General features: G+C 43.2%; 1 protein-coding gene across 1 annotated transcript; it reads left to right on the forward strand.

Moving 5' to 3' along the window:
• The first annotated feature begins 1,190 nt into the window (after positions 1-1,190).
• SLC30A8 (solute carrier family 30 member 8) lies at positions 1,191-23,565 on the forward strand. Its single transcript, XM_016207722.2, has 8 exons — positions 1,191-1,261; positions 6,064-6,263; positions 9,735-9,881; positions 11,975-12,128; positions 15,850-16,000; positions 17,640-17,745; positions 21,972-22,106; positions 23,420-23,565. The coding sequence occupies exons 1-8, from the start codon at positions 1,191-1,193 to the stop codon at positions 23,563-23,565; spliced, it is 1,110 nt and encodes a 369-aa protein (XP_016063208.2).

Below are 23,565 nucleotides of genomic sequence, written 5' to 3' on the forward strand. Positions count from 1 at the left end.
AGGACTCAGGGGTCAGGTTTGCTCCCCCTTTCCACCGGGCCCTGCCCACCCTGCGTGCATCCATACAGGCCCCAGACACCCTCTGGCCCCCAAACAAATGCCTGCCGCTGGACCAGGCCGTTGCCCCTGGACTATCATATCCTTTCTTATTTGGAAAGTTCTTTGTAGTGAAATCAAATGTAAACTCCTAGGAGTCTGTGGTTGAAGGTCTCTGGGATCAGCTCAGAAAACTCCATTCCTAAGAGCTGTGACTGGTTTGCCTGACAGGGCTTCCTTGGGTGAGTCTGATCCTCGCAGAGGGTGCCCTGGCCGGGAGAACACAGATCATGCCAGTCCTTGTATGGCTGGGGGCTGTTATTTATTTAGAAGCTGAGTCTGCCCTCCGCCTGCCTGTCAAAAGGGTTTCAAAGCTGCCGCACCAGGAACTGTCTCAGGCTACAGACTCCAGTAGCTAATGACCCCTGTCCTCTGTTCAGTAGTGAGATCCCCACATGGTCCCAGGAGAAGGGAAGTAAACCCTGACAGATGCTTAGAGGTCATCTTAGAACTAAATGGCAGGAGAAATGCTTTTAGGTTGACACACACACACACACACACACACACACACACACACACACACACACACACACTCACACACACACACACTCACACACTCACACACTCACACACAAAGGAAAGAAAGAGGAAGGGGGGGAAATGAGGCTATTGCACAGAAGGGTGGCTGCTTGCGGATCGCCCAGGTGTGTGCTGAAGGCCAAACCTCTACATCAGCAATTAGAAGGAAACCCTGAGCTCCTCTACCCCTTAGGATGCACACTGTAATCAGATAGCCTGGGAAGCACGCACACCCACACCCACACCCACACCCACACCCACACCCACACCCACACCCACACCCACACCCACACGCTCCATGGGATCCTACCTGCAGGTCTCTAGGAAAGGAGTTTCCGTGGGTGAGAGAACGAGGCAGGTGATATTCGGGGAGGCTGTAATTTCAGCAGCTCTACCAAGAACATTGATGTAGGAGGCTCGTTCTATTAAGTCCCGGAAGCCTTTTTATTTTTTTCTTTGGAAAGTGTGTGAATAATTGTAATGCTGCTTTGCTTCCCAAACCGGCCAGTGAGTTCAGCAGCAGCAGCTCCACCGCAGGTAACCACGCCAGCAGCAAGGCTCCCGTCCTGGCCACCATGGAGTGTCTCGAAAGAGCTCACCTGGTGAATGACAAAGCCACCGAGATGTACGCCTTCACCCCAGACAGGTAACAGACATCCGTTTGTGCCGCACAGTTTTCTGTCCTCAGCAAATCCCTACATCCCACAGCTTCGAAATTGGAAACTTTTGCTGGGCAACTTGGGGCATTTTGTACAGTTTTATAAACTGTGGGCTGGCTTGTGTAATTCATATCCTGAAACATGCGGTACTCTGTGTAGTTGATTTGAGTCTTGGACAATATCCTAAGAGCATGAAGGACACATTTTCTGAATGTATTTTCATCTGTGGATTTCCCTCCAGAAAACAGACACACACAATCGAATGTGCTTCTCTTTCTTTTCCTCGAGTATTTCTACTTTTAAAACAGATAGTAATTTTATTTAATTATATTTAGAAAGAAGGGAGGCTTTTCATCTATGTGACAAAACTGCGGTTACATTGATCTTAAAATTAAACCTCTTGCATCATGGTCTGCCAATTCTCCCCTCCACCCGCATTCCAGCCACACCAGCTAGTGCTTCTCTCTTTGCATCCAAATAAATTATTTGCTACTTTCTTAATCCTATGAGGCCATTATTGAATATACACACCTATCACAAGAATAGCTGAGTTTAATGTTCTACATGGTTCGAGTTCCTTTCAATATCTCCCACAGAGCCACACGCAATATATTCATTCATTTCCCCTTATTTAAAAATTATTGATTGGACACACCTGGATATATAATGGAGAAGCAAAGGTTCCCAGTCGCAGATCTGTGTTCTCTAGAAACTTTGAGCCTAATGTGGAATACATATGAGAAAAAGTCAGCTTATAAAATACCACATGAGTGTCATTCTGGGGGCGTTCAATGGGAATAGCTGAAGGAAACCTAGGTCTTAGCTGGACTCGGGCCGTCAGAGAATGCTTTTCAGAAGTGAGAGATCGAGAACTGAAAAATAAAGGGGAGTTAGAGTGAAGTTAGAGAAACCTAGCACAGGAAGCAGGGCGAGGGAAAGCTGTTCGGACGGAAGATATTGCCTGGTAAAGGCAGAGACGTGTAAGAATGAGTTTTGCGTGTTTGGGGAATTCAATCCAAGTGGGGAGCAAAAAGAAACACACTCAACACAGATAGATGAGTGAATAAAAACCTGAAATAAATTCATGCTAGGAGCAGAACTTAAGAAAATATTTATCCATTAATAATACATGTAACGTTGTTTGTTTCATGGAACAGAATTAATATTTCAAAGAGCAGCAACATTGTGTTTGATAGAATCAAACGTCAGAGCAACTGCAAAGAAAAACTTTCTCTCTTAGGATATTTATAACTTTGCTTTGAAAATGTATGACAAAGAACCGGGCACATCTATTATCTCACCTTAAAAGAATTATTTTTCTTAGAAAGTAATATTAGATATGATTTATTGAGTTCGTAATCAATAAAGCCTCATGTTAGGCCGGGCAGAAATTGTGTACAACACATTGTAAACACTGCGGACGCTATTAATAGAGCATCTCTACATGACTGAAATAACAGTGTTTCCCTTCTCATTAAAATAGGCCATTAGCACTGTTACGCACACAGAGCCAACCATTCATAGTTATAGGGTCTCATTTGCCTCACAAATGGGTATAGTTTGCAGGGTACAGTGATGATAAAAACCTGTCAAATTTGTTTTTTCTTTTCTTTTCAAATAAAAGCCATAAAACCTGGAAGAGATTATTTATCCTGATCCCTCATTTTACCAGTTAGGAACCTGTTTCTTCTCTTTTTTTTCTCTGGGATGCTATAGTAAATTTCTTTGCTCTGGTCTACTGTTCCTGCTCTTCAGAGCCTCAACCATATTATACTGTGTGGGAATCCATGGTACTTAATTCATTGGCAGCAAATTTACATTTACGTTTTTGATGCATCACAGCATTTGCTTTTTAGGGCCTTCTTTTAAAAATTCTTCTTGAAATTCACATTATCTTTCAGCTCAAGAGCCTGCACTGCACCCTTGACACGTAGGCCACTTTGCTCTGATGAGATGGTGGGGATGCATTTTAACTTGGGTTTGTCATGTCTTTCAGAATCGCAGATTCTTTTGGGAGCCCAGTGAAGACTGCGGACTCTTAACTGGCCCCATAAAACACATACACACATACGCACACACTGCACTCAATGTCAGTGAGCCCTCTGAGGCCCACTTTTGGCTGTCTGGCTTAGTGCTTCAGGCTCAATCTCAGCTCAGAGTATAGCCATATTGGTTAATCTGAGGTCCACAGGAAAGCAGTATTTAAAGTAAAAATTGGCCATGGTTCTTGCATTTTTTCCCTTGTGGCATTGCCCACAGGCTGTGCCCTAGTGGGATTCCTCCCTTGTCTGCCTTCTAAACTGCTCCAGGATAGGTTCTCTCTCCTGGTCACCTTACCACCTGGTTTTCTCTTGCCATGAGACTCATGAAAAATATAAAATAAACCAGTGGTCATATAAACAGGGCAAGAACAGCTGGTGACCCTGCATTGCTGATGGTGTCTTCTCAGCACAAGGAAAGGGGGGGCCTCTTCCATGCAGTCTTATTAGCTCTCAGGTCCTCTGAGTTGATGACCATTGGTGACCCACACTATTCCATTATATGGTTGTTTATGATCAGGGTATGCATCACATTACAAAGGCAAAAAAAATAAGTAGAAATACTTTATGTGCCTCTTGCCAAGCGGTTCTTATTCTGATATGAAGATTATGTGGAACTGCTCAAAATCCTGAGTGCTGTTAACATCACTGGTATAAACATTCTGAAGTTGATTTGGCAATATACACCAAAGTCCTTAAAAATATGGGTACTCTTTGACCAAGTAATTTCCCTTCTAGGATTACATTTCAAAGAAATAATAATATATTGATCAAAGATTAACTATAAGAAGTGGTGCTTATCTGAGCCAATAACTGGACAATTCATTTAATCAGTAAATTATGTTGTGACATATCTATATTAAATATAATGGTCTCTATAGGGTAAAAATAATGTTGTAGAATATTTAATACATTGAGAAAATGTTAACGATGCATACAGCTAAGATTCAGGTTCCAAAGCTGTGTCTTTAGCAAGATCCTAAGATGACACTGTCATTTCACCCACAGTCCATTCTGGCCCACTCACACCCAGTTGCAACCTGTGATTTAAGTAGCATTTACCCCATTCTCAGCTCTAGGAGTCAGCATGGCTGGGTTTAGCCAGTCTTCTGAATAAAACAAGGTCTGAGCCAATCAGCCCATCTATATTCCTCTGGTTATAGGGAGTGGTTTTTATTTGGCCAAATCAGCATGCAACTGAGAACTCTTGTTTAGCAGTTGGAAATGGGGACACTCTCACTCTTTGCACAAGAAACAGAAAATATGCAGCCCTAACAACCTTGGGCAACCGTGCCACTACCATGAGGAAAACCAGACTGAGGTTGAAGAATAGTTAGAACTGCAAAGCAATGAATCCGGAGTCCTAATAAACCAGCCTGAGCCCCAATACCTCCAGACATTTTTAGCTGCAGAACCAATAATCCCCATTTGTTAATTAACCTAGCATGAGCTTTGTTTTCTGTATTTGCAATAAAAAATATCCTAATTAAAATGGTCTATAATTATGTATAAAAAGTGTGTTTGCATATTACAAAGCTAAACAACGACATAGTAATTGTCTATTGTAGGTAAGGTTACCAGTGATTTCCCCCTCTGCTTTGCGCTTTTCTGTAATTCCAGATTTTCTATAATGAATATATTATTTTATTCAGAAAAAGCAAATATAATGATAATTAGATTCATAATCAAAATCATCATCTAAGTCAAAGCCTGCAGACCTTTAATTCCAGATGGTGATAAGACAAATGAAATAGCTCAACTGGAGGCTTATTTTTGTTTTTATACTTTTCATAGCCATGAATACAAAGCTCTTAATTCTAAGAAGCTTATTAATGCCTTCTAATAAGTTTATTTAAAAAAATGTAAATCTGATTAGTTCAAGATCTATGAACAACAACATTTGCATCAGTAAAGATTGGTCTAAGACGGTGATGTTCAGGCAGGGAAGCAAAGTGGGGTGACCTGGAAAAAGCAATAGTCTTGGAATCCCAGCTCTACCATTCCCTGGCTCTTTGACCTCAGGTCATTACTTACCCTCTCTGAACCCTAATTATTTCAGCTAAGAAACAATGGGGTTGGACTAAATATTATCTAGAATCTTTCCATTGGTGAAACTCTATAATTCTATAAATGGCTCTACATAATGATCCCTATTTGAGCAGAACTAGCAGAACTGCTATGTACTGTTTGCTACAGGAGGTGTAAGTAAGTTTCAGCTTCCACTGTAACTTTCATTAAGGTTCTGGGGTCCAGGTGTACTTAGCAGGAAAAAGTGCTATGATCTATTAACAATGTTGCCACGGAGAAGAAAGTGACGGTGATGGAAATTTGACTCATCAGGTGGCTCACATATCTAACATTTTTGAATCATCAGGTGACACATCTCTAACACAGTTCCTACTCCCTTTTTCATCTGTGGGACAGTGTCCCAATATCTTTCCGAAATGCAGTCACTGGGAAGGAAATGCATCAAAGTGAGTCTGCGCCTTTCTCCTGCTCCTTTGATACATTGTAATCACTGGTGGTAGAGACTGGATACGAGTTTGAATAAAAGCAAAACTTTTAGTTGAGACTTCAGGTGGAAACGTCTTGCTGGCTCCTGACACTTGATAGTTCTGGTAGAAGGAGCCGTGAACTCTAACTTCCTAGTTAGGTGGCAAAAGGCCTGACAGTGGTTGGGAGAATGGGTAGGGCTATGAGGGGTGTTTCCAACCATGTTCATTTCTTGCTTCTGTCAAACTCACCCGCAGGGTGGGCCTCCAGCAGAAACCCGTGACTAGAGGCCGATGCTCCGGAGAGAAGCCGGAGGAGCCGGAGTCAGGGGCCATCTATCACTGTCACGGCAATGCCACGGCCACAGGGAACAGGGCGAGCGAGCAAGTCCACGCCAAGTGGAAACTCTGCGCTGCGTCGGGAATATGCTTCGTTTTCATGATTGCAGAGGTCGTGGGTGAGTGTTTCTCAAGAAGACTTCTCTGATTAAACAAGCAAACAAAATCCTACATCGTTATGGGGGGGGGATCTACACGGTTCTTCTTGTAAAGTAAGAGTTAATATTTTCTGTAAGTATGAAGTAACAATGGGCTCATTGTAGACACGTTGGAAAATAGAAGGAAACAATATAAAATTTATCACTATTCCACATGTGAGTGATAACTGCCAATAAAATTATGAAGTATTTCTGTACAATATATTTTCTATTCATAGCTCAGTTTTCTTTTGAACAAACTGAGAGCATACTGAATGCTTCTGACCATGCCATCAAATGCTCTTTAAAAGCATTTTTTATGCCTGAACAATGTACACTCCACTGTGATTTAAATAACCATTTCTCTATTATTAGAAATTTAGGAATTTTTTTCCTGTTTATGGACAATGCTGCAATGAAAAATCTTAAATAAAACTCTGCCTGCTTTTCTGATTAATCCCTTCAAAGACAGTCCTAAAAGTGGAAATAACTGGTTGAAGGACATGAATATTTTTATTACTCCTTGATGCATATTGCCAAACAGCTATCCAGACAGCTAAAAGCCATTCCTATGTTGGCCAGGTCTGCATGAGAATGATTTCTCTCCAAACCTTACCAGAACTTATTTTAATCTTTTAAAAATCTTTGTTAATGTATACACGAGTATGCTTTACTTTAACGCTCACTACTGCTAGAATATTTTCTGCATGCTTATTAGTGATCTGTATTTCCCTGTAAGTGCATTTCCTGCTGGCCTCTTGATGTCTGTTTTTTAGATAATTTTTAATTCTCTGTATTGATCTCTGGAGCTCTTTATATATTAGGATGATAAACTTATTATATTTGTTAGAAGTACTTTTCCAGTTTGTTGTTTACTTTTTAATTTTTGTTTAATTTTTGGTTTGACTTGGAGAAGTGTAAAATTTTATATAGATAATTGTATCAAATATTTCATTTTTAGCTGATTTTTTCTTTTACTACTCTTTCACTATTTTAGTGCTTAGTAAGCCTTCCCCAGCTACTGAGAAGATAAATACCATTTTGTTGTTGTTCAGTTTTTCGCATTTACTCTAAATCAGTGTGAAACTAGACATGTTTTAAGAATTGAAAAAAATTATTACAGATGTCCCCCATTTTTTGTTCAACTACTTAACTGTTGAATAAAATGTTTTCTGAGAGGTTAAGTATTTTTATTATGTTAATGAAGTATTCTACTTGTTCTAATTTTTTAATGATTAACCAATAATCAAGGATGAGTGCTGACTTTTATCAAATATCATTTCTTTTAAATATATTCTGTTAAAAACAATTTTGCCCATTGTGGATGTGTATTATGTTCAGAGATTTCATATTATAATATGATCTTGGTACTCCTGGCATTGTGATGTCAATAACTAATATTTATTTAATGCTATGTGCCAGGAACTGTGCTGAGTGCTTTCCACTGTATTACTTTACTTAGTCCTGTTGAAATCCCTGAGATCTGAACATGTCACAACCTTGCCTCAAAATCATAAGTAGAATAGCATTCAGTTTCCTTGGCATGAATTATAATGCCCCCCACACGGGTGCCCCTTCCACCTTTCCAGTCTAATTTCCCACTGTTTCCCCAGCACTCCACACCTCCTGCTTTCCCACAAAGGTTCCATGTCCTTTCATTTTTCTCTGTTCTCGTTCCTGCTCTCACCCCTTCCTTAGAAAACCCTTCTCTTCTAGCCAATTCTTACCCCTCTCTCCTGTGCAAAGGTCCGCAACGCTCCCGTTGCGAGTGGTTTTCTAGTCTTCTAGCCTATTCGTAATGCATGTCTTCAGTACAGCGAGTGTTAGACGGTGAGATCACCGGAGAGAGGGGCTGGGATTTTTTGACATCTTTGTAAATCTTATCCCTGCACCATGCACAGTAAGGGCTCAGTAAATGCCGGCTGGATGATTGAATTAATTGCCAGTAGTACGCCATGCGTTCAGAAGCAAATGCAAATTCAGTTGCAAACTACCCCTTGCAAACAGTTCGATCCCCAGTCACTCAGCACGACTGCCCACAATTTTCTGCATGGTTCTTAAAAGTAGTTCTGATGGTTGCAAAATGGTTCTTGGTTCCTGGGCCTCCACATTAACGTGCTTCTTCCAAAGCCAGGCTGTTTTTCTTTCTCCGCTGCCTCCCGACTCAGCTGAGCCTGTGGAAGGGACCCCGTAAGGCCTCATTTCCTTGACTTGGGCCACTGTTTGAGCTCAGCAGATAGAGTCACCAGCGTCACTCACCGCTGAGACGGGGGCACACTGCTTATCTGCGTGTAGTCATTTTCCGGGCAAGCAATAATGCATTATTAACACAGCTTCATTATCAGGCCCCAGTGTGGCAGATCAAGCGACATTAGAGGGTAATTGGAAGGACAGCTGATTTGTTAGCAAAATGTTACTTTTTGGCTAATGAATCATTGCGATTTTCACACTGACAGCTCAGTAACAAGCCTGAAGACTCCTTTCCTTCAGACCATTAAACTTTGACAAACCCATTATTAACTGCAGCGAGAGCCAACAGTCTGTGGGGATCACTGCAATCATGAGCCATACGTGTAATTTTTAAAAATCATTAGTCGACAAGGTGAGTCTGACGACGGAGGAGCTGATGACTGACAGCCTCCGTGGCTTTTTAGCACAGAAGGCAATAAACAGCTGCTGGGAGGACAATCAGTCAGCAAAAGCTCTTTGCTGGGAAGACGCAGTGGAAGTAATAAAGGTTATTGCTCTCACGCAACAAGCCCTGTTCGGGAAGGAAGAGACAAGGTTTTCCTTCGCCTTCAATTTTGGAGGCTGCAGGCCTTTTCTCAAAGGAGAATTAAAGGGAAGCAGAGAAGTGGAGGGAAGAGCCAGGCAGGACGCCACTGCTCGGGTTTCCTTCTGCTGCTCTGCTGGAAGGTGCCTACCCTTCCTCCTTCGTGTCCCGACCATTCACAACAGGGGTCTCGCACGCAGGCGGGTAATGCAAATTAGCAGAGAAGACAAAGTGGTAAAGATCATGGTAAAACTACAAGGCAAGGAAATAAATAAAAGCGCATCCGTGGGCCACCGCGTCATCTGGTTTACAAAGTCAGGTCCTCAGCTGGAACGTGAGGCCCCTTGAGCCTGGCCGGTCCCTCCCCAGCCTCGCCACTTTGCGTTGGCCTTTCCGCATCCTGGCCCCAGGCGAACAGGGACGGCCTCCGAGAACGCCCGTACTTTCCAATCTCTGTGCCTTTACTCCCCCAGCGACGGCTTTGCCCTTGAGACTCGTGTCTACATGTTCAAACCCTACCCGCTCTCTGGGTCTCCGTTTCTTTCCTTGTCAAACTGGGAAGAAAGAAGTAGGCTGAATGGGTGTTGATTTCCCTCCTAAAGCTCCGTGAGTCGGTGACGTTTGGCCAGCTCTGGCCTGTGTGCGCGGGAATCTGACCGTGTGGTGTCGTGCACCCCCAGGTGGCCGCGTTGCGGGGAGCCTTGCTGTGGTCACAGACGCTGCCCACCTCCTCATCGACCTGACCAGTTTCCTGCTCAGCCTCTTCTCCTTATGGCTGTCCGCGAAGCCTCCCTCCAAGCGCCTGACCTTTGGGTGGCACCGAGCAGGTACAGTTCACCGAGGGAGCATCCAGGGGGCACCGTGCCTCAGAGTCGCACCAAGGGGAGACCCAGAAGGGTTAAAGCAAAGCTTGGCTCGGAGACCCCCCAGAGGCACAGCTCTAGCGCTCAGGATGAAACAGGCACGGACGCGGGGATGTGGGTTAATCCCGCTCTCCATGGTAAGTCAGCTACGAGCCAGGTTAATGAGGCCGCCTCTGCTCCAATGGGGCAGCGGGATCACAGGCCTCACTTTGGCCACCGCCCCGGCGCCAGGGTCTCAGCTGCGGTGCCAGCCAGGACATCGCTCACGAAGCCACTCTGCATCTGGGAGAGAGGACGGCGGAAGGCTCCTCGCGCTTTGCAACGTAAGGCGCAGATGCACAAAAAGGCTGCAGACATGGAAGAGCTTCCCGCAGGGCACTGGGCGACAGAGGGTGAAGGAGAGCTGAGGGCAGAGCGGGGGTGGCCAGGCTCCGCCGAAGGCACCCCAGACTCAGACCACAGCTCCTAGGCTGGCAAGCGTGCAGGGTGGATTGGCCAGCTTAGACTGAAAGGAGGTTCTAGTTTCCTACCGAACAACTTATCGTCACTGGTGTGCTGAGTTGCCTTCCTTTAACAGTCAGCGAGCGAGAGAGACAAGGCAATAAACATCCTAAAAAGAGTATGATCTGAAGCTGCTTTCCCGGCCCCGCCACAGAGCCGTGCCCGGAAAATACGTCCTGTTGGCTGAGCACCCGTCATCTGTCTGTATAAATTATTCCCTGCGCTTTACCCTTTCTGATACCACTGGCCAGCGCTGTTTGGTAAACACAGGATGTTTTGTACACATGGGAAGGACTCGGAATTTCAAACACTGCTCCCCCTTTCTCATCCCGGGCATGGGCGTCCTCGGGCACTGCCCAGGGCTGCTCAGGGGAACTCTGCTCCAGGGGTGTTCTGTAACAGAGCACCCTGTGGCCACGGAACACCCTGCTAGCTGCTGGTGCTACTGAAGCACCGGATGTTAAATTTCATTGTTTCCATTTAAAACAGCCACGGGGGATGGGTGGCTACTGTATTGGGCAGCACCAACCACTACAGACAGAGGGGTGGAAATCAACTAGGACGTCAAACCTGCAATTTCACGGATAACTTTGCTTAGGACGAAGCTAAGGGTAAAAAGTGAATTTATTTAAAGAGACTATTAAGTGTCCAATGAGACAGGTGCAAGGCAGATACGGCAAAAATCACGACGATTGCACGCAAGTGACTCAAGTCAAGGAAACTCTCCTCCCACAGTGAGAAACAACCTGTCCTAGGGCCCTGCTCTAAAGAGGTGAGGTCAGAATTATGGGCTGGGCCTGACCACTGACTCACAGAATGCTTCCAGGCCCTTGCAGGCTTTTAGAGTCCAAGGCCAAGGCTGAGTTACAGAGCGGCGTGAGGTGTTGAGGAACTCGTAAGTGAGCAAATGTGCTTCACTTAGTAGGCAGATTGAACACTGTCTTATCTTTAAATATTAATGTAAGTGCCACATTCTGATGTTTCTTTTCCTTACTGTTGCTCTTAAAATGCCTTTAGAGCGTTGGCATACCTCTGAGCTCACCTCTGTGTTTATGGTACGCTGGGTTGGCAAATGAAACTCACTTTTCAAGTACCCTCTGAAGCCCTCCCTTTTTACTGGTTTAACCCACAAAAGATACTGGTACTGGCACGTTGTAAACGCTTTATGGCAAAATTACTAAATACATTTTACTCTTTGTGCCTCGTTATTTCATCTCCTAATAAGTTTCAATCATTTAGCACCTGTTTGAATTAAAATCCCCGAGGAAACAGCAAGGGTAGGCGGCAATTAATATGCTTTAATTACTTATGGTATGCTGCAAATTACTTAGTAACACGGAGCATAATGAACTCAGGTGCTGCTGTTTTATAAATGCAACGTAAAAGTGCTTCATCTTAGTGCTAAAATCCTTCCAAAGTTTTGCTTTGTGAATCAGAGTGAGCCAGTTTGAAGCCTCTATTTTGGGGGAGGGACTATTAGTGTCTTAGGAGTCTTGGGGATGTTAAGCTGAGTTATAATTCTTTGTGTGGGGATGTCTGTGTGCTTGCATCCTTAGAAATCCTTGGAGCCCTGCTGTCCATCCTGTGTGTCTGGGCCGTGACTGGGGTGCTGGTGTACCTCGCGTGTGAGCGCCTGCTGTACCCCGATTACCAGATCCAGGCGACTGTGATGATCACCGTTTCGGGCTGCGCAGTGGCAGCCAACATTGTGTAAGTCGCCGCCCACGCTCCACGAAGCTTGTCTCTAACCCTGTCTGGACACGGATGTGTGTTTGTTGTGGTTGTTATTTTTTTGTTTGTTTGTTTAATTCCTCCACTTGGGAGGTTGTTATTTTTTTGTTTGTTCGTTTAATTCCTCCACTTGTGAGGATGGCAGAGACCTGACAGAGTGTTCAGATGGCTCCATGGCTGAAAATAAGGTTGGTTGTGCTGGTTTAAGTATTTTAATATCGACTTCTAACAGCTTCCATTTTGAATGCTTTTCTGTGTGCCAGGGACTGTGCTAAGACCTTTTTAAAAAATATATATTTTTATTAATTTTCAGAGAGAGGAAGGGAGAGGGAGAAACATCAATGGTGAGGGAGTCTTTGAACGGCTGTCTCCTGCATGCCCCCCATCGGGGACGGAGCCCGCAAGCATGTGCCCCGACTGTGCTAAGATCTTTTGATCTACGTCATCAAGCTCAATGTTCATAACACCCCTGCTTTACAGATTAGAAAACTGAAGCTCAGTGAGGTTAAGTAGGTGGCCAATGAGGTGGTGTAGAGCCAGGATTTGAATCTAGACCCACCATACTCAGAATCAGGTCCCAGCCATTCTGCCCTCTCATTCATATTGATGGTTCTACATGGGATGTGACTTGCTGCTATTCAGTTTTTATTACAGGAACATATAATGGGTTCCCAGAGAGCTGCGTAAGAAGGGATCTTAAATTTTATTTACTTCAGTCCCCTTTCTCCTTTTGAGTTCTCTTTTGCAACAGCCCCATAAAACGGTCATTCGTTTCATGTATTTTAACAGAACTAATAACAGAATGTATCTCTCTCAAAAGCACTCTCTCATATCTGTGCATTATTTTGACTACATGAAAATTTTTCCTTAAGCCATGCTAGCCGAACTCTTTATTTTCTACTGGTTGGTTACTGTCTTAACCAGGTAGTCTTAAACCGTTCTTAAGGGACACGCGATCATGTCCTGCTGGACATGCGATCACTGCTGTATTTCTCTGCTCTTCCCCATATGAACTACTTGGCTGCTTGTGACAATGGGGTTGCAAGGCCAGGGCTCTGATGCTTTTGGCTGATTTCTCCTTCCCATCTGATCCCCGGTAACCCTATTTAAAACTGTGTCTGTCTGTCTGTCTGTGTGTCGATCATTTGTGGTAGAAAGAGCAACAGCCCTTCAAAAATGTCCACAGTCTAATGCTTAGCACTTCTAAATATGTGAACTTACGTGGTGAAAGGGATTTTTAAAATATGATTAAGGTAAGAATGGATCTTGACATGGGAGATTATTCTGGATTATCCAGATAGGCCCAATGTAACCACAGAAGTCTTATAAAAGGAGGCATCAGGTCAGACAGGAGAGAAGATGCTGCATTGCTGGCTTTGAGGGTGGAGGATGGGACCTGGAGTCAAGGAATGTGAGCGACATCCAGACACTGGAAAGGCAAGAAAATGCATCCTCCCTCGAACCTCCAGAAGGAACGCAGTCCTGACACTCGTCAGATTTCTGACCTCCAGAACTATAAGATGATACATTTATGTTGCTCTAAGCTAGAAAGGCTTGTGGCGATTCGCTGCAGGAGCAACAGGAAACTCAATGCTATCTGTGCGCCATCCGCTTGTCTGCCTTGCAACGCAGAGTGATACATGGCACCAGGTCCATACAGGAAAGTGAGGGGCCAGTGACAGAAGGGTGGTGATCTCACGTCGGCCCTGGGACAATCCCAACCTGTCACCACTAGGAGACAAGCCAGAGCACACATCCTGCCAACCGGGGGTCAATAACATCATGTCCACAAGGCAGCAGGGAGAAAAAAAATAATTTCCCGAGTCACATGTCACACAGGGGGTGTCGATGCTCCACGAAGACGGCGGGAACCCCCAATTAACTACCACAGAAATCTGGACCTTCCATGGTTGAGCTTGACTTTTAAACAGATACCATCCCCATTTTCTTTTTACTGCAACTGCTTTGAATTTTGACCTTAGTTTTCAGGTGCTCAGAAAGACAAGGGAATTGAAAAGCCTTGACTTCCCTGTGCAAGCAGGTGGTTATTAACGGATAAAGATACGGAGTGACTATAATGTTTTCTTCCAGAACTGGGATTATGGGCTTCCAGTGCAGCTAGAGGCTGTGTTGTCTGAATAGAGATATCAGAACCACAATTTGGGAATAAATCTGTTCCCTGGGGACTCAAAATCAGGACAGAGAGTTGTAATAGAGGTTGCAGAGGGATTCTAGGACGCAAATTATTGACAGAGCCTTATGGCTATTGCGTGCTAAATGTTCTCTGCCCGGACATTCTCTCCCCTACTAGCTTATTTAACTTTAACCTTCCAAATCCAACTCAGCTGCTTTGTCTTGCTAACTAAATCAGACTCCCTGTAGCACCAGTTCTTAGTAGACTTTTTACAATTAGAATTTCCCATGTATGTGTGTGTCTTCAAATTCTCTGCATCTCCTTCATACTTAAAGCCACAGTGGGGAGGGACCATGTCTGTCTCACTCGCTTTTATGCCCCAAACATTTAACAATGCTTAGCATACACGGGTCCCTAAGTAAGTTTTGTTGTTGTTGTTTTTAAATAAAATGAATGAAAGAATGAAAGATAATGTGATGAGCACACATAGCAGAGCTAGAAAGAGAGTCTCTTAACTGCCTGCCATGGAAAGCTGTCTGAACACCCTGAAATAGTAACTCCTCATTGAGGGTGAATTTCTTCCCAAACACTGACAATCTAAAATGTGTACATTATGTAATAATCAAATCCCGGTGGACAGCAGTCAATTCACTTTGTGATAATGGCCGACTCTGATGGACGCTTTTCTGAAAATAAGGGTACATGGTACCAAACAATAATTTTTTAAACTTTGTTACGAAATGTACAAAAAAAGTTTCTAGGCCAAACATTCCTTGTTGGGCCTCAGTAAAAAAGTTCTCATTTTACCTTTGGTCTAATACCTCTTGAAGTTGCAGATACATAGAATCAGGCACATAATTTATAATGGCTACTACTTAACTCTTTGATTAGATGGGAAATGTTAAATTTTGCAATATATATGTATATGTATATACACACATTTATAACATTTTAATATATTTCCGTCTCTGGATAAATAGCTACATAGACATAAGCACAGTATGCTCATCACTGGCCATTAGAAAATTATTCAGACTTCAAATTCTCGTGTAAATGAACAAAACTAAGTAAAATAAAAGATTTAAAAGATCCAACGCTGATGAAATTCCCTACTTATTTTGTTTGACCCCTTTCTGCTGCTTTTTGCATTTGAAACCATGACATTCAATCAAGCTCCCACCAAAGCTCAGCTTTAAGCATGGATCCGCGCCTGCCATTCAGAAGACCCTCAAGAAATGATATTTTCCTTCTTCACTGTCAAACACTTGGCTTTCGTCAGGGAAGTGATGCTTTCCAGTTTTCATGTGAAACAGGAGCATTAGGTAGATGGACAGGGTACAGGAAAACTGGGGCCAATCTTCATTGTCTGCCCTTGTATGAAAAGTTTGAAATGCTATGATCCACTTGTGTTCAAAATTAGTCCAAAATAGTATGTCTTGAAACATTGATATTTCAATTATCTGTCAACTGGGATAATGTAAACTACCGCCAGCTCTTCCATTAAGCTGTGTAGGTTTTTAAGGGTTAATCTCATGTGTGTGCTGAGAACATTCTTCTCTTGTTCAGAATAAGTGTGATTTTGCACGAGAGGCGCCCTGGCCACAATCACAAGGAAGTGCAGGCTAACGCCAGTGTCAGAGCAGCTTTTGTGCACGCCCTTGGAGATCTATTTCAGAGCATCAGTGTGTTAACCAGTGCACTTATTATCTACTTTAAGGTGAGTATGCTCGATTTAATTCACTCTCATAGTAATTTTATAGATCAAGTAGTACAGAAGTGGATCCCCCAACATTAACTTAAACGAGGGTGGACAGGTTATGTTTGCCTAAACAAACTACTGTTCAAGTTTAAAACAAACAAGCAAACATTCAAAGCCTGAAAACTCAGACTTTCCAAATTCCTGAGAGCTATTCTTTAACTACAGGGCTTATTGTCTTTCAGGAAAGTAGTTATTTTTGTCATGGGATCAATATGGACTACCATGGAACCATGCATACCTTAGGGATCTTGGGTTGTAAGCAACAGAAAAAAAATCTCTAGCTCACTTAAGCAAAAAAATAAAAAATAAAAAAAATGTATTGGCTGAAATTCATTGGATGTACTCCCAGACAGAAATCAAGGTACACATAAGGGTGACTTTTGGTATCTAGATTTCAGAAACTATCAAACGTCTATCCCAGATGCCAAGCTGAAATATGACTCGGCTCTCTTTTTCCATTTCTTGTCATTATGCTGAAGATTTATATTTTGGGGAAAGGGAGTCTAATTGACCTAGCTTGGGTCTTGTACCTGCTGCTTGGCTGGGGGAAGGTAGAACACCTGAATGACGGTCCCACCAATATCACCCACAGTGGGGGAGAAATAACTTCTCTCCAAAAAGCCAGAGTGTTAATGAAAAATGGGAATGGATCTGGGTGGGCCTCTGACCCTAAGGAAATATTCACTGCAGATCTCTATTTGGTAGTAGTGAGAACCAACAGGGGTGGGTTAGAGTGGAGGTAGGTGGTGATAGAGAAGTTAATTTATCTCTGTTCATACCATGGTTGCCCAGTTAGCAGGGACTCTACATTATTTTTACTAAAAAAAATAAAAAATATGTAAATACAAGTTGCAAAAACATATCTGAATTCAATCGAGAAAATGCTCCCTGAAAGCTTTAAATGTAAGGCAAAACAGTTCAAAACTGTAGGGGTGAGTCAAGTTTGAGAGCATGCTTACAAGGTGAGGTGGCTGCCGAGTTCCTTAGAGACAAAGAGGCAGACGTCTGTGTGGCCCAAAACTGCATCAGAGGCAGAGTAGCAGGCGTGTCACCCTGAGGCTAAGGGCTCCAGCGGTGAGAGAGGCAAGAGGGACGCCCCAGCTGTACTCTCAGGATGGAATCAAACTTGGGAGGCGAAGAAACAAACTACCCCAGTCTGCCAAGACCAAGCTCCAGCTGTGCCTTGGTCGTATGCAACATCTGAGCAGATGACAGGCTTTCCTCTCATCATAATTAAGGCTGAAAAGTCACTGAGCATTGTGAAATCGGCTCATCGCATACTCTGTACTTCTGTTAGTTTCAGAGAAGCTAAATCAGGCCTCTTGAGAAGACACTCAAGCACATCTTTCCCTTTACTTCTCAAATGATGGGAGAGCATGTCCTGTAGTCTCTGCTCTTCCGTCACTGGTCGTTTAAAGCTTAAGAGAAAGATTGAGTCTTCAAAAAGCACTGCCTCTGAGTTAGGGTCAAGTGTTGGGGGGTGTATGTGAAAGGGTGATGCAGAGGGGAGGCAAGAGGGAGCTTTACTTTTATTATTCATCAGACTTTCTGCAAAGGAGCCACAAATTCAGTTAACCAAAGCCCATGTATTTTCCAGCCAGACTATAAAATGGCCGATCCGATCTGCACGTTTGTCTTTTCTGTCCTGGTTTTGGCCAGCACCGTCACTGTCTTAAAGGACTTCTCCATCTTACTCTTGGAAGGTAGGAGTGATTTAATTAGTGTCCGTAGGATCCATGTTTTCTCCTCCCTGTGACCACAAAAGGGAGTGGCCTCAACACATGCTCACGGTTAATATGCATCATAGAGAAAGAACACTTACACTGATAAGGAATTTTGGGGAAAACAAATATTATGATTTTCTTTCATATGGGAACAAAAAAAGCTATTGGCTTCTGTTTTTCCTTCAGCAGCCATTAAATGATATGGCTCAGTGTAAAAACAACATGGACAAACATTAAAGATAGACATGGAGGAAGTTATTGTGAAGATCTTAGTTTCCCTAAATGTATGGACAAGACCCAAGAAAGATGGCATAAATCTGTCCTTCAGGCAGTGTTGTCGCTATTCTGAAGGGCTTGCATAAAACCCTTGCTAAACTAGGCCCGCAGCGCTCCAACCTGAGTGGCATCCGAATCACGCGGAGGGTTTGTTGAAACACAGATTGCTGGGCCCACTACACTGTTCCTGAGACAGCAGGTCCGGTGGGGGCCTAAGAATTTGGATTTCTAACAAGATGCTGATGCTGCTGGGCTGGGGACCACACTTTGAGAACCACCGGACTAATCTTTTCATACCTCTTAAGAGATTCCTACAGGAGGGTGCTGGGAACGGCAGCCAGAAAATTCTATCAGAACCGGAGGTTTACATCAGAGCAAACATTCAGATCATCAAAAATAACCAGATATTGGCTGACCTTTTCTTTTTGTGGTCTAGCACATTTTGATAGAAGGTAGACACAGTCTCAGAGGGCAGTTGCCTTCAAAACAGTGCACCGTTGCTTAGTGTTCCCTGCCAAGGCTACATGTAGGGGTTCTGTTCTCAGTGGGCACTTTAATGGTTGGCAGATGACAATAGTGAAACAAAATGCAGTCAAACGTCACTGAGTAACAGGCAAACGTCCTCATTCTGGAGGTGACAGTATTTGGTTTGTCAAGTGACAAATGCACCCATTTCCTTTCCTGAGGGCTAAGTGCTGAGCTGCACCTGTAGTTGCTGGTATGGCACCTACTGGCTTAAAGGGGGGTAAAGACAAATGGTGCACAATTTGAGACGACTGTATCCACTTTCCCTGTCTCTCAGTATAGATCTTCTCTGGCGATTCTCTCTCTTATTTTATTTAAAGAAAGGACAGCTAATTATTGAAACTGTCAGATAACTCCTATCTGGTAGATACTTAATTTCTGAACTAGGCTTTCAAATTAGGTTAGTGTAAAAGAATACTTATCTTTGGTAAAATTTTAAAATAATATGCAATGATAGAAAATGAATTGAAAAAGTTTCCCCATTTTTTCACCTTTGAATTCTCAGTCCCATTCATCAGGGATAACACCTACTAATAAGTTGACATATATCTTTCAAAAGATAACTATGCATTTATATATATGTACATGTTATATAAATATGTATGTATATATAACATGCATACCATATACGTAATATATGTATAGTGTGTATGTATGTATTTTTAAACAAATGGGATTCTGGATTGACACTTATTTTGTTCGGCACTTGTTTTTTTCACCTGGAGATCTTTCCATATTAGTACATAAATAGAAACACCCCATTCTTTCACATAGCTATAAAGTATTCCACTGTATGAATGCACCTGCTTATTGATGGGCATTATAAACAATGGTATACTTAACATTCGTGTGCATATATATTTTTAGCATTTGTATATCTGTGGAATAAATCCTAGAAATGTTATTTCTGTTTCAAAAGTTCTGTGCATTTAAAAATTTGACAGATATTGCCGTTTCTACCAAAGATACTATGTCATTTCTTTTTGGCCAATAGAATATGACAGTGCCCATTTCCTCACATGTTCACCATCATTGGGTAGTATCAAACTGCTGATTCTTTTCTAATCTGATAGGTGAAATATTTTCTCTTAGTGACTTCATATGGAATTCTTTAAATGAGTGATGTTAAGTGACTTTTTTTCATATATTTATTAATCTGGGAAATTAACTTTTAAACACCAATTTGAATATTTTCCCGGATGCATTTTTTTGCAGGCTCTCCCTCAGGGGAAAAAAATGGTTTCTAGAATGTGATGGAGCATTGAGGTCAGTGGAGGCATAGCCTTGTGCTTGTCGACATTATTTCATAGACTAAAATAAGTAATAGTGGACTTGTGTTCTCCATAAATGTAAAGAGATAAATGAGGCAAGAGAGACAAAAAGCAATGGGATCATGACTTCATCTCAAGGGTCCTAGATGAATGATAGCAGGTCTTCCAAGAGTCACATGAAATTCCGCAGAGATGACACACTAGGAATGATAGTCAGCTTTGCAATACCTAGAGTCTAGCATTTGCTTAACACTTCACACTCAGACCACAGACTTCAGACTCTCACATCCCACTTTTCTATGGGGCCTTAGCAGTGGATTTTAACCTCTCTGTCTCCCAGTTTCCTCTCCTCCAGTTAAACAGGAACTGTAACATTGATAACAAGCTCTTAAAGTTCTTGTAAGTAATAAAATAAGATATTCACTATAAACAAAGCGCTTAGCACAAACGTTGACCTATGGTAGGTTCTCAATAAAGCTATGCTATTATTATTATTACTACAGTATAACAGCTTCACCCATGGCTCCATGCACATTCATTCTATGGCTAATCTGAGACAAAAACTCCTTTAATTTGTTTCTGCCCTCCTGAGCTTTGTGCAGCTCATTCAATGAAAGTGCCTGTTGACCAGCTCTTTGTTACCTCTGTGAAACAATATGAAATGGGATTAAACTAAACTCAGACTGTAGAGAATTTTAAATTAGCCCTAAAGAGAAAAATCCCCCTGAGCAAGGTTCTTTAATCCCCAAAAAGGGGAGTTAAGGATGCCCCCCCCTTTTTTTTTTTTTAAGTAAATGCTTCTCAACTAGCTGCTCATGGCAATCTGGGAAACTTTTTAAAAATACTTATGCCCAGGCCCCAGGCTCCACATCCAGAGATTTTGATATAATTGATTGGGCTGGGGACTGACTTTGATGTTTTCTAACATGTAGCCAAGCTTGAGAAACAATTTTTTGTTTGTTTTCTAATATCTGGTATTATTATCTGGTATACATTATTGTCGACAGTATTACAGATGTCCCCCAATTCCCCCCAACCTTTGCCCCCCTGCTCCCAGCCCCTTCCCCACCCCAGGCCTTCCCCACACTACTGTCTGTGTCCACTGGCTATGCATATAAGTATATAAATTCTTTGGCTAATCTCTCCCATGTCCCCAGGCCCCTCGCCTCTGAGATATGTCAGTTTGTTATCCTCATATTGAACTGATATCTTTTGTGATTCTGACCAACCATTGGCTCCTCTGTAGCTGGCCAATGCAAACAACTTCACATTTTCACACCTTCTAGTCTTCTACATGACAATCCTTGCAATGTTTGAAAAAATCAATCCTGCTTCCTTAGCCTACTCTTCTCCAGGCGAGAGACACCCCGGTTCCTTCAGCCCCAGAGAAGGGCTCACTGGCTGCCTGCGTGCCGGGCCCCCCACCTTCCTGTGTGCCCTGCACTGTTCCGTTAGAAACATGGATGGCAGCCAAACTATTACATTCTATGACACAACATTAAGCCCTCGCTAATGCATCTAAAGTAATAAAAACGTTACAAACCGAATAATAAAATGGCATTACAATGTTAGGATCGCCTCCTCATGCAATTCACGCAAGTGACCTGTTGGAAAACCAACATTTGCACAGCATTCCAGTTTACAAAGGGCAGCTGTTTTCTGATATGCTCCTCAACGAACTCTGACCTACATCGTGTTCTTATCACCCCTATTTTATTACGGTGCTAAAAATCAGAGAAGTTCCAAGATTTGGGTAAATTCAAAAGAGTAGCCAGAATGCTAACCCGGGATTACCGGATACCAAATCCCACCTTATTTCATTTTGCTTCCAGAATGTATGCAAAGATCACTGGGAAAAGCACAACTGGATTAATAATACACCCTAGAAATGAAGGATGATCACTGCTGTTGATGACTGCACAGTAAAATCTGCAAATATTTGGCGTTAACTTTTGATAGATGGCAAATCCTTTGCAATCAGGGAATCTGATTTATATACATTTGAGATAAGAAACCATAAATAAATGTAGCACAAGTGGCTACATGGGTGAGGCCTTTGCAGTCCCAACTGGCCATCTCGATGAGCTATATTCAGCTCAATAACGATAGCTTCCCACTCTTTCCTTTTGGCAGGTGTGCCAAAGAACCTCAGCTACAACGCCGTGAAAGAGCTCATCTTAGCCGTGGACGGCGTGGTGTCTGTGCACAGCTTGCACATCTGGTCTCTAACAACAAACCAGGTGATTCTCTCGGCTCATGTTGCTGCAGGTCAGTGAGTTTGGTAAACACCCTGGACAAAATTCAGTGCTTGCTGTGGAAAGTCAGTAATTTCCCTCCTCTTTGTAGAGCTGCCCTTAGTGTCTGTTGCCTGTCTAAGCAACTGTGAAGTGTTTTGCGTTACCAAGGGCCTTTGAAAACCAACAGTGTGCCATCTGTTGAGCACTGAAGGGGGTAGAGAGTAGAACAAAGGGGTGAAAATGCCACCCAAATGTCAAGACCTTAGGCTCTGAAAATTAGAGTTCACCTGTTTGACTTGGTACTCAAACAGTTAAATAATAGGGATGATTTCAACAATAATCTTCACTGAGTATCGCCTGTATATGAGATGCTTTGCCTAACACCGAAGACGGAAAGATGAAGGATACACAGGTTCTGTCCTGAAGGTTCTAACAACCTAAAAGCCTTGCTAGTAAAAATTAATTATTATTCTTATTTTTTTACTGGATGGTTAGACATTCTGTAACCATCTGAGACAGTTCTTAGGAAGTTGGATTTATTCTAAAAATTACTTTCTCAAGTACAAGGTGATTTTGTCCATATGTCCTCGGGCTGAGAAACAGGGCAGTGGGAGGCGTCTCACTGCCTCAGGAGACAGCTCAGGCCAAGTAAGATACATTCGGCTGCTAAGAAAGTAACTCAAGAAGTAACTTGGAGGCCGGGCGCAGGCACAGCGCTGACAGTCATTTGAGGGCTTGCTTTCCCAGACATCCCCATCTTCGCTGAGAGGCTCAGATCTGGCTACAGGGAATTTACAGCATCCACAACACCAATATTTTATTGCAAATGGAAGAACCTAGTAATCAGGTTACTATGGAGGGAACTTTACAGCCTCCTGAACCTTTGGGGACAAGAGAAAAGATGGGATGAGAGTCGCTGCTCTAAGAAAGGTCTATGGGGAGCTCTAAATGCTCCCTGCCTCCTGTCACTAGCCTTGATGTGGATTCTGATTAGATATAAGGGCTGCAACCCAGAGGTCCTCGGGGACTGGTAAGCAAGGCTGTATAAGAAATAACAGCTCTGTCTTGGCTTTTTCCAGGGCTCATTTCCCCTTTTGTACTCAGCTCCTAGGAGCACCAGACCCAGAGAGAACTATGAAGACGAGCTCTCCTAGTGCCGGGGTACTTTGCTGCGCTAGGGTCACCCCCACCCCGGCTTGTCTGTGTGGATGTAGCTGATTGTAGAGCCCGTCTGGCTCCTTCTGAGTGCGTGGCCCGTGCCCCACCCCGCAAAGCACTTGAAGCTGGAGCTCAGTAGTCGCCTGTGCAATCAGTGCCCGTCTCACTGTGGCTCCTTTTTGACAGCGGCCAGCAGGAACAGCCAGGGCGTTCAGAGAGAGATTGCCGAAGCCCTCAGCAAGAGCTTCCCTGTGCACTCACTCACCATTCAGATGGAATCGCCAGCCGACCAGGACCCCGACTGCCTTTTCTGCGAAGACCCCCAAGACTAG

This window comes from Miniopterus natalensis, chromosome 16 (genome assembly GCF_054644295.1).
Source record: "Miniopterus natalensis isolate mMinNat1 chromosome 16, mMinNat1.hap1, whole genome shotgun sequence".
Taxonomy (NCBI): Eukaryota; Metazoa; Chordata; class Mammalia; order Chiroptera; family Miniopteridae; genus Miniopterus; species Miniopterus natalensis.